This window comes from Amphiprion ocellaris, chromosome 20 (genome assembly GCF_022539595.1).
Source record: "Amphiprion ocellaris isolate individual 3 ecotype Okinawa chromosome 20, ASM2253959v1, whole genome shotgun sequence".
Lineage (NCBI taxonomy): Eukaryota > Metazoa > Chordata > Actinopteri > Pomacentridae > Amphiprion > Amphiprion ocellaris.
In genome coordinates, this window is record NC_072785.1 from 9,069,048 (window position 1) to 9,080,569 (window position 11,522).

Below are 11,522 nucleotides of genomic sequence, written 5' to 3' on the forward strand. Positions count from 1 at the left end.
CATAGGTGATGTATGTTGAATAAATTATTAGAATCGACCACCTTTAAAAAAAAAAAAAAAAAACTGCACAGACGACACACACGACAGAGTTTACAAGTTAGTCTGATTTATTAACCTTTTCATCTTACAAATAGATCGTTTTTCCAGAAACAGAAACAACAAACAGGAACAAAATGCATTTATGACAAAAACTACATTCAGAAACTACAAGATGCCACACGGTATTACTCCTCCTGCACGATCAGAGAACATTCAGAACAGTCGATTTTTAGACTAAAAGTAAAATGTCACATTTTACATCGTATTTTTTCTACAGAGAATAACAACAGTAGCAGTCCTCCCTGGCATATTTCACATTCTTAAGTTTTTACAACTTTAAACCCTTTCACTCTTCTGTCACTTCTTGCACTCCTGTTCCTTTTTTTATTTATTTATTTATTTATTTTTTTTACAAACATTTGAGGACATAGAAGTTACAGGAAGTCCCTCGAGGGCAGCTGCACAGTGTGCCGATACGCGCACCTTTGCGCACGGCGCACGGCTCTCCTGCGTCACACTGAAATGACAGCATCAGTTATTAAACTGTAAACTCATATAGAGAAAACTTACACATTTATACAATAAAATAAAATCCTAAAATGGAATGCAGGGTTTTTAACCAACAAAAAACTCTCAAAAACGTGTCTCCATTTGTATATAATAGCAAATCTAAAAAACAACAACAAAAAACACCGTGAAAAAAGAAAGTTTATAACAGTTTTCAACAGAGAGCTTTTTTTAAACAATTCATTTATTTTACACATTTCTCCTGATATGTTTATTTAGAGATAACACAGTAAAATTACAAAATAAGTATTCATTTACTCTTAATTGTTTAAAAAAACTGTCCAAAGTTGTAAATAATGTTCGAATTGTTTGTTTTTATTCATGGTAATTAGCTGTGTATGTGTGTTTTCAACGTCTGACTGTAAATTACGTTATTTTTACTGTATGTAAATCAGAAAAAAAACATTTTACAGCTATTTGCCGTTATTTGAAAGAACATTTGTGTATATTCGCGATTGAAAAATGGCAAATATTTTTTAAACAGATTTTTGCTGAGTTGTTAAATTCCAGATCTAGTAATATTTAGTTAAATTACCAAAAAAATCATTTTAATTGTATCTAATGTACATGTTGACTGTATAAAAAAGGTCAAAATCGTACATATCATTCACATTAAATATCTGTAATTATACAAACGTTAAAAATGGTCTTTAACAATGTATACACATTTAATGTATTTAGCTAAAACAGTTATTTTACAGATACTTGCCGCTATTGTCACTGTTTTGACAGTTTTTGAAAGTTACAGTATTCTCTCGTTTTTAACATATTTTTCTGGCACCCTTGCTGCAAGAGTTTTCTTTTTTTTTTTTTTCTCCAGTCTCCTGACCTCGCCGTCCTGAAATGTTCACAAAAACACGTTTAAGGTGTTTTAATATTTCTTATTTTGCTTACTTACCGATGGCAACCAGCCGAGCTTTTTCTCTAAGGGCATCTCTTTGCTCCTCAGCTTCTCCAAAACCTCTTGCAAAGCATCAATCTGCATAGAAAAGAAATGCGTAAAGTTAAGCAGATAAAACTAGATTCTCAATGGGAAAACCCTGACAAAATCAGTCTGTGTTGCGGACAAATTATTCATGTAGTTATGTGAAGTTTTGGCAACGGAATTTCTCTAAAGTCTCCACCGTTTGTGACCGCAAACAAATTTGCAAAACAATATCGCTTTTCTAAATAAATTACACCCACCAGGTCTTTCTCTTGCTGGTTTTTCAGTGGGAAATCCAACGAGCGCGTCTCCAGTGAGGAGTCCTCCGCACGAACGAGCCACAGGTACGCGCAGCAGCAGGTGACCGCTAGGAGAGTCCGTGCGCTGACCATGGTGCTGAAATGACAAACAGGAGGAATCCTTCTCTTCTTCTTGTAGAGGAAAAAAGCTTCCTGGAGGGTCTGAGGGTCTCCTGTCCAGAGAAGCTCCCTTTATAGGGGCTCTACAGATGCTGTTGACATCAGCCAGCCTCTGAAATATTCATGGACACTTTGACATGTGTGGCACTCCTCAGCACCTTTGTGTTTATAACAGGAAGGTTAAGGATTGATGGTTAAAGGTGTGTTTATGTTTGATAAAAACTTGCTTGTTCTATAGGCTGAATAGGAATCAAACTCCTTTCCTTGATGGTTTTTATTCCAGTTTGCTAAATGTGCCATAGATCCCAGTGATTCCTCACCAAAAATGTCTTTTTTTATTATATATTTTTTAACCTAATCTGTGGCCTATTGTGCGCAGACTGAGCCTTTTCACTCAAACATATATGTGAGTCACTGATGATTCAGTTTGATGTGTCAGAATCAGAGTCACCACAAACACGTAAAAGCCTCAGCTGTGAATGTGGATCTGTCAAACCCAGATGAAGGTTTTTATTCTAAAATATCAAATAAAAATTCTTATTTGTTAATGTTTTTTTTTTGTGCTCGTCTAATTCGCCTATCCTCTTATGTCGCCGCTGTTCAATAAAGCCAAAGTCAGACCTCAGGTTAACCCACACTGACCCCAATCTGTTATCAAGATCCAATTTCCTTTTGTGGTACTAACCTTAACCCTCGAAGGTACACGCCTGGCTGACAGGCTTTTGTTTAAACATGTCAGAGACCCCACATCACTGACCAATCACCCCTGAGAGGCCATTCATCCTCCATGCCATCTTCTGTCTCCTGAAAAATAGATTAAAAGCAGGGCAGTAGTCAATATATGAAGTTTATGACTCATTCAGATTGGATTAAAGCAATGAAAAGATTAAGAAGATGGTGTTTTTGGTGTTTAAGTATCTTTGTGTATGCACAGAAGCAGGGTATTTTAGCATATCTATACAATGAAATTGAAAAACATTATATGATACTGACATGACAGAAGCATTGTGGTGCCATTACTGATCACTTCTTCTTGAAGATGTAACAAGGACATAAAAGAATGTATACAGACACAAATCTATGCACTACTTGCCTGTAAAGCAGCATCATTTCTCTTGGGTGCAGTTTTTCAAGCTACTTGGCAGGTAGGTTGCTCCAGATATCTTAGAGAATTTGCCACAGTGCGTCTGTGATCTCAGTGTCTCCAGAGACCAGGGCTGCGTGGAGGCCCACCATCTGCTGCAGCTCCACTCCGTCTGCTTGCTGAAGATTATTCTTTAAGAGCCTGGTTGTATGTTTGAATCTGGTTTGAATTCTAAACATCTACAGTGTGTAAAGCATCTGCAAAGTACTGCACATAGCAGATAGTGTGAAATAAAGGGGAATCATCCACCTTTCATTGTGTATAATGTGCATAAAATTACCCACAATGAAGATGGAATTTTACATTCAATGCAAAATGCAGCAAATTAATAATATTAGACTGAATCTGGATATTTCAGTCATTGTAAATGTGCTTTAGCTTTAATGAGTGCTGGAATATAATACAACATGTGATGTTATAAATGAGTGTGAAAAAATGGATTTTTACCAAAATAAGAACATATGCAAAGGTGATTTTTTTTTTTTTAAGACGAGGCTACTGGGTTAACATTTTAAAATGATCAATACTTCCTTTTAAATGCAGATCGTCATTCTCCAGAATGATTTCCATAGCAACTCTGTCGCTTCGCTGAGGGGATCCAGTTTCTTTACTTCTCTCGACAGCTGGTTGTTGGTTCACGCTTCCTCAGTAAGGAGAGGCTGTCCTAACCTAAAACATATTATAGCTGCAGCATATATTAATATTCCCTCTCTGGTTTGGACTTTCATAGCATGAACTGCTTTGGTGCATCTTTTGTCAGCAACACACAATGTATATACACCAGTATTTCCAATCACATTCTAAACTAGTACTGTTCCTTTGTTTTGCTTCATTACCTACCTCTTTCATGTGTATATATTGTCACTTTTGTCTGATTTATATGATAATGTTAAATGGGATTCTTGCAGTATTATTTTGTCACACTGTCAAAGTAAAATACAAGCTGTAATGTGATTCTTTTTTCATTAAGACTTAGAACATAAGTCAGATTGCCTACACAGCTCACATAGAGGCGCTTGCTTATGAAAATTAGGCCACTGTATGTTTACCATCCTCCAGAATATCAATAGTGATGCAGAATTTTTATGACCACCACAGTCACTGAATTATTCAAAATTATTCTAATGCACTTGAGGAGAGGAAAACGAGCAGAGGCAGTGATCTTTGGTCCACTCATAAGTTTATTGCACTACACAGAAAACACAAACAAACCAAGCTGGTCTCAAAAGCATCTAAAATAGTCACAGAATGCATTAATACTTACTTACTTAATACATACTTTACCCTGCCCACTGTGTGTCACAATCCTACTAATGTGTCATAATTTCCTAGACATCATACAATCTCTGTTTAGCCTCACTATTGTTTTAACAATAATGGCAATATTAACTTAATTTGTATAGCATCTTTAAAAAAAAACAATGCTACAAAGTGCTTTACAATAAAACAAATGTCATATTGGGCTAAATGGTCCTAAGCATGCCATGAAATAAGATGATCTATCGTGTTATTTAAGGTGCGATTTTACCTGAGTAATTTCTATATTAAGAATTGAAACCCTAAAAAGAAAAATGATATGAAATACTACTTTACCTGGCTGTAATATATATTAAAGCTGAAGCCCTACAGTGTTATTTAATTTGGAGAATAACCAAATAAATGTAACATTATAACTAAAGACCATACAGTGGTACTGTACAAATTATGAACCTTAACATAACTTATGTAAATGGTCAAAAGCCCACAGCACTCTTAATTATGGAGATCAACCTGAATAATGTGGAACTAACGCTTGACCCTAGAAAAAATATACTTGAAAACTGAGGATTCCCTGGATCTCTTTTGACCAAACTTTGCTTTCATCTATTTTTATATATTACGATTTTCAACTTTCTGGTCATTTACAATCATTATATGTAGCTTATGTGATTATACATTTCCACATGTTTATAAAGCATAAGTAAACACATGGCTCAAATTGCCTAAATAGTGACACATTTGATTAGATTTTTCCAACATTGTCAGAGGAGAAGCTGCACATCTGAACAGAAAACGCACATAGAGATAATACTGGATTTGTTTAATAACTTTTTGTGTTTTAGTTGCAATAATTATCACTTTTATCCTGTCTTAGTTGTGTTTTATGGCCTACATATCTGCCTTTATAGAAATGGTCACTGTTGTTGTAGGAACCGACCTTTTCCGCTCGGGGGCAGCAGCACGGTTTGAAGGAACGGAACCTAAGTGTTGCATCCGGAAGTTTACCGTGCAACATACTAGCAGTGTTTTTATATTTAGCTCAGTCCGTTTATTCTAACGTTTCTTTCTCAACGGCTCATTTCCAGCCAAAGCAACAATGTCCGAAAGAAAAGTATTGAATGTAAGTATATGAACGCCAACGAGAAGTTTAATTTTGATGTAATTTAAATAGTTAGCCACATCGTAAGTGCTTAAGAAACTTATAAAACTAACGTTAGCATTGGAGCTAACTGATGTGTTTTAGCAGTTTTCCTGCAGCTAAGCTAGAAGCAAATAGGTAGCTTTGATAATAACTCTCACCAGGGCTTACAAATATATACAAATGTTAGCTTCAAAGCTTACAAATTGTGTTGTTCACATGTCTCTACGTTACTGCTATCTTTGCTTTATATTCAGGCTATTCCGCAGCTAACTTCACGTGCTTTTCTCCCCACAGAAATACTACCCTCCGGATTTCGATCCATCAAAAATCCCAAAGCTCAAACTCCCCAAAGATCGTCAGTATGTGGTCCGATTGATGGCTCCATTCAATATGAGGTATGTCTGTCTCACCACTTTCTGTCAGTTGCCCTTTTCAGAGATGGGGCGAGGAACATCGTTGACTTCATCCATCTGTTAAATTGACGGCATTCTGGTCGTTCAGACATAGATCACTCATTCGGCCTAAATACCGGAGAGAACAGCAGTACACACGCGATATTTGTCATTCACGCGAGATTTGACAAGACAACAAGTGATGTTTTATACATAATAATGTAATAACAGACTAAAACTAAACTCATAGCAGCTGACCAAAGTGTCCAAATAACTAATCGCCAAGTTAATTTCTTTAACAGTGAATTTGAAATTGAATGACTCAACCTGAGGACAGCCAAGATGTAACAAAATATTTAACTTTAGCTGATAAACTGTGACTCTGTGTGATCGCTCATGTGTCTGCGAGTCAAGTCCACAGTAGAACTTGCCATTAGATTCTGGTTGGTCCTGTTTTCATGTGAGCAATAGTTTATAATTGAAACTCATTAATCAAGTTGTTGCTGTTGCTCCATGTGGAAATGCTTCGACTGTCTCTGTTTGGAGACGCTCATGGACCATGCGCCAAGAAAGGTGTGTTGTGATTTTGGCTTACAAGCTGTGTCTTTTGCTCGCTGTGATGTTTGGGGTTGAATATTGGTGCTGACATGTGGAAAAAACCTCAGTACTGTTTTTCAGAGAGTACTGGGTGTCGTGTATTAAGATTAGCTCCAGCTCTTGGTTGGTTTGTTTCATTTGAAGGAAAGAATAGGCTTTTTTGCCTGTGAGTCCTGTTGCTATAGTGTCATCAGCATTGCTTTTCTTCTCATTTTCAGGTGTAAAACATGCGGTGAGTACATCTACAAGGGGAAAAAGTTCAACGCACGTAAAGAGACTGTTCAGAATGAGTTGTACATGGGACTGCCAATCTTCCGTTTCTACATCAAATGTACTCGGTGTCTTGCTGAAATTACATTTAAGGTGAGAGTGAATGCTCTGATTATGACAGGATTGTTAGAATTTGTGATTCTGTTTTTGCTGTTTTCTGGAAAAGACATCTTTGATGTTATACATAAAACAATATCTCACATTTTAATGTCTGTTGTTGGGTTTATAGACTGACCCAGAGAACACAGACTATGCGATGGAGCACGGTGCAACACGAAACTTCCAGGCAGAGAAACTTATTGAGGAGGAGGAGAAGAGAATCCAGCAGGAGAGAGAAGAAGAAGAACTAAACAACCCCATGAAGGTCAGCGTTTAAGTTATTTATTGGTTATTTACTTTAATTCTCAATAGGAATAAAGCATTGACAGTTGCCCAATTCTCCACCAGGTGTTGGAGAACCGTACAAAGGATTCAAAGATGGAGATGGAGGTCCTGGAAAACCTCCAGGAGCTGAAGGAGCTGAACCAGAGGCAGGCTCAGGTGGACTACGAGGGAATGATCAGCCAGTACAGAGAGTTGGAGAAGAGAGAGAGGGAAAGGGAGAAAGAGGAGGATGAACGTGAAACAAAGTGAGTGTGGAAATTTCACACAAAAAATGAGCAGTGAAGCAAATGTTTAATGGTATTATGTCAAGTCTGCTGCACAATTAAGTGAAAATATTCTTTGACAGACAGTAAAAAAAGTGTTAAATGCATGGACAAATAGAAACTTTAACCTCCACATACACCGATCAGGCATAACATTATGATCACCTGCCTAATACTGTGTTGGTCTCCTTTATCCTGCTAAAACTCCTCAGAGCCAGTGGGACATGGACACAGGACCTCTGGGGATGTCTTGTGGCACTGGGATGGTGGCAGTGAATTCTGGGGGTTGCAGGGTGGGACCTTCCTAGATCAGGCTTATCCTGGCACATTCCACAGATGTGCAAAAAGATTTGGATCTGGGGTGTGGGGAACCCAGTTGAACACCTTAGCTCTGTCGTGTTCCCTGGGCCACTCCTGAGGAGTTTTTGCAGTGTGTCGGGGTGCATTGTCCTGCTGAGAGTGGAAACTGGCATCAAGGACTGCTGTTGCCATGGGAGGGTAGGGGATTGGGGATCGTTTGACCAACAATGTTTAGATGTGTGGTACATGTCAAACATCCACATGAATGTCAGGACTCAAGGCTTCCCAGCAGAACATTGCATTATAAGAAGATGATCGATGTTATTCACTTCACCTGTCAGTGGTCATAATGTTGTGGCTGATTGGTGTATGTATTTAAATGAGTTTTTTTGTCATGTGTTCTGTGTACATTCTGAGAATTAGTCATTAAATTGTGTGGCTTGTTTTACAGAGAGATGTTGGACCGAGCCCTTGTGAAAAGACTCAGAGACTCTGACTCTGATTCAGAAAAAGAAGAGGAGAGCAGCAGCACAAAATCAATGAAGTCCAGCTCAGACAAACCAACAGATATACTCACTACTGACAAACCACCAGAGGTACAGGTATGTATAACTACTCACATTAAAGAGTGATGGGGTTCAAATGTCATATACAAATACATTTGTCAAAGTTCTTTGAATATAATCCTCAATATTTTGGTCATGACACCTGGAACTCTTCATCTAACTTTGACTGCAATTTTTGGTTCCTATAATTCCTGTAATATTTGAAAATGATTAAAACTACACAAGCTTCTTTTGGACTTTAGATTTGCCAATTGTCTTTTGCCACAAGCCTGAGGCTTTGTGATAAATATACTGGACTCTGTTTTCTTTCACCTAACAGATCACAGTCAAGTGTAGTCCTGCTCAGTGTGCTTGTGCCAAGCTTACTTGGGTATTTTTGTGGTCAGGTGACCCCTTGGATGTCAGGTGGGATCAGAAAGAGCACATTATTATACACTGTAGTCAGGCATGTTAGAGGGTTTGGCAATCATGGTCAATCACATTTACCACTTTCCTCCCCTTTCCGTTGTAATACGCTGACAGATCGGAAATCCTTGGAGAACGCTTCTCAGAGGAAACAAATTTTTGTCTTTTGTTACAGACTTTCAGCAGCAAATATACTGCCAAAAGTCGATTATGTCTGATCAGTTGAATTTAGTTTTAAATTCTGTTTGGACATATTGAAGATCCTATAGCCATCAGATTGTCCCTGTGTCATAGTGTCCAACTTTATTAGTCATAATGCTGGATTGCATGCATCATGTTCTGTAAATATGAGTAATTTAAAGAGCGTGTGAGGGCAACAGAGTTCACCACTAACAACTACACTGAGTGGTTATCGTTGAAAAATACAGACACGATTTCATACAAAGCTCATAAATAATAACTTTTTGCTCACTATAGGGATATATTTTGTATTTTTTACACACGATGAGGGACAAAAAAAACCAACCTTGCAGCATGAATTAAACAACGGGCTGGTCACTTGTTCTATCCTTAAAGCTTTCATTTGGTTTTCTTACATTATTTCATACTCTAAGATACAGCATGTTAGTTGTTAATAGCATCGTATTGCAAGGTCTATGATTTTTATAAATTGGTCTTATATGTTGTTCAAAATGTTTAAAATGTCTTAAAAAGTAGCCTTTCCTTCCCTGTACTCTGACAAATCAGGCAAATACTAAAAAAAAAAAAAAAAAAAAAACAGCAGCCATACTATGAGCAAGAAATAGTAGATTGTCTTATGCTGTGTTTCTACAGGGAGCCTCAGCTGCAGGAGTGAAGAGGGCCAAGACGGAGAGCTGGGAGAGGAGTGTCGGGACTCTGGGCGGCGGGGGAGCACTCGGCTCCCTGGTCGTACGAAAGAAACCAGCAGTGACCGTCAGCAAACCCAGTCCTGTAGTGACGGCTGCTGCTCCCACCTCTCAGAGAGGTAACACATCAGTATCTAGTACAGTTTAGAAATTATCTGATTGTTTTGAAGTCTCAGGCATTATGTACTTTATTTCACTTAAATTTATATTTAATGGTCCTTTTGGTTCATGTTCTTAATGAAAAGTTCGCTTTTGATTCTCAGGCACAGTCTTTCTTTATCTTGTTTTACAGACTCAAAAGCATCGACAGCCGACTCCGCAAATACTTCTAAACCCGTCGCCACACAAAATGGCTCGTCATCTCTCAGCCTGCTGGGGGCGTATTCAGACAGTGACAGCAATGACAGCGAATGAGAAGAAGATGAAATGCGTGACTGACACATAATTGTATAAGTGGTGCAGAAAGGAACATAATGATATGGCCCTTTTTGTAATATTGTACAGAAAATGAAATCGTGCATAAACCAGTTAGTGGGTGGCTGTGTGTGTTGGTGGGTGGTTGTTAGCAGAGATCCAAAATCCAGTAAAACAAGAGCAATTTTAGTGCATCCACTGAAGAAGGCACCTGTTCTTCTTGAGACCTTAACCTAGAAAAATATGTTGGAGTTTATGTGAGGTAAATTTGCCCTGTGACAATATCAGCTGTATATTTCAGTGTTTATTAAACTCTGTTCAATACTTTGCACCTGACATTTTGATTGCTTGCATCTTTAACATGTTTCTTACATTTTAGCATTGTAAATTTTGTACTGCTCATATCAACCTTTCTTTTATGATCAGAAAATATTTCAATTATAAAAGCAAGAATGTAAGCATGTGTTAAATACAAACTAATCTGGGTACTTGAGCTCATCGGAAAGCATCGACGAGGGTTGGCGTTTTCTAGCGTTAATGCAATTCTGGTCTTTTTGGGACAGTAAATGTTTGATTTTCATGCGGTAATGCACCTGCGAAAATGTATTGGTTCGTAGTTTAAGGGCATTTTCTCAAATACCTAAGTACATTTTTAACTACTTGTACTGAGTACTGTACATGAGTGTTTCCACTTGATGCTATTTTGTACTTGCAATGCAAAGTATTCCAGTATATCTGAAGCTGCATATCACAAATACAGGAAATGGTTGTGGCCTAAGCTAGCCAGAAATGAAGCAAAGAGGAAATCTGTCCAGTAGCGAAAAGTTCCAGCTCTTACGGATGATCACCTTGGAGTCTAAACATGCTAATAAATACAGGAAATTGTTCAGGTGGTGTCTGACAGCTGTCTGCCACAATCTGCAGGTGAAGCAGGAGGCTGCAGGTTGGAGTGAGGAGTTTGAAGCTTTGTCCGCAGGTGGTGACTGCAGGATTCTGGCAGAAGTATGTTGGTGGAGATTTGAGCTTCTACTTTATGCCAGAATCTGCAGGCGGAGGTAGCGGATGCAGGATTGTCACTGAGCAATGAGGTGGAGCTCCACACGACACCTGGTGCCAGAATCTGCAGTGGAGGCTGACATGTTATTTGACTGTTAGAAATAGTGAAGTGAAGCTTTATGTGTATTTGGAGATTACCTTTCAAAATCCACAGGTGGAGACCAGGGCAGCAATTATGTGGTTGCAGATGGTTGGCTGTAGGTCTGTTGCAGGTGATTTTGTTTCTGTTGAGGTTATTTATTAGTTTGTTCACAGAATCCCCATTTTTCTAATACAGTTTTCCCCCATAAAGATTTAAAGTTACAAAAGTGAAAATATTTTTTTGGTTAAAATATAAGAAGAAAAATACTGTGTATAGTAAAGTCTCTGTAAAATATGAGGAATGAATGTAATTTGACATTATTGGCATATTGTGCAGCTCATGCGTGTTTACATCAGCTGCTGCAGGATGAAATATGATTTTAGTTCACTGATGAACTTTCCATCATCTTAT

General features: G+C 38.0%; 2 protein-coding genes across 2 annotated transcripts; one reads left to right on the top strand and one right to left on the bottom strand.

Moving 5' to 3' along the window:
• Positions 1-89: 89 nt before the first annotated feature.
• LOC111573467 (cocaine- and amphetamine-regulated transcript protein-like) lies at positions 90-2,007 on the bottom strand. The gene is made up of 3 exons (XM_023277643.3): positions 1,792-2,007; positions 1,505-1,585; positions 90-556 (listed from the first exon to the last, which is right to left on the bottom strand). Exons 1-3 carry the CDS (start codon positions 1,921-1,923, stop codon positions 449-451), a joined length of 321 nt encoding a protein of 106 aa, XP_023133411.1. The 5' UTR covers positions 1,924-2,007; the 3' UTR covers positions 90-448.
• Positions 2,008-5,334: 3,327 nt separating this feature from the next.
• Positions 5,335-10,309, top strand: yju2 (YJU2 splicing factor homolog). Its single transcript, XM_023277634.3, has 8 exons — positions 5,335-5,474; positions 5,790-5,890; positions 6,703-6,847; positions 6,984-7,118; positions 7,202-7,383; positions 8,153-8,303; positions 9,507-9,678; positions 9,852-10,309. Exons 1-8 carry the CDS (start codon positions 5,451-5,453, stop codon positions 9,971-9,973), a joined length of 1,032 nt encoding a protein of 343 aa, XP_023133402.1. The 5' UTR covers positions 5,335-5,450; the 3' UTR covers positions 9,974-10,309.
• The last annotated feature ends 1,213 nt before the right edge of the window (positions 10,310-11,522 follow it).

Coding starts and splice junctions, on each gene's coding strand:
- LOC111573467 (XM_023277643.3), bottom strand. CDS start 1,923: ATGGTCAGCGCACGGACTCTCCTAGCGGTCACCTGCTGCTGCGCGTAC. Junction 1,586..1,791: donor ACCAGCAAGAGAAAGACCTG/GTGGGTGTAATT, acceptor TTTTCTATGCAG/ATTGATGCTTTGCAAGAGGT. Junction 557..1,504: donor AGCTCGGCTGGTTGCCATCG/GTAAGTAAGCAA, acceptor CTGTCATTTCAG/TGTGACGCAGGAGAGCCGTG.
- yju2 (XM_023277634.3), top strand. CDS start 5,451: ATGTCCGAAAGAAAAGTATTGAAT. Junction 5,475..5,789: donor CCGAAAGAAAAGTATTGAAT/GTAAGTATATGA, acceptor TTCTCCCCACAG/AAATACTACCCTCCGGATTT. Junction 7,119..7,201: donor AACTAAACAACCCCATGAAG/GTCAGCGTTTAA, acceptor ATTCTCCACCAG/GTGTTGGAGAACCGTACAAA.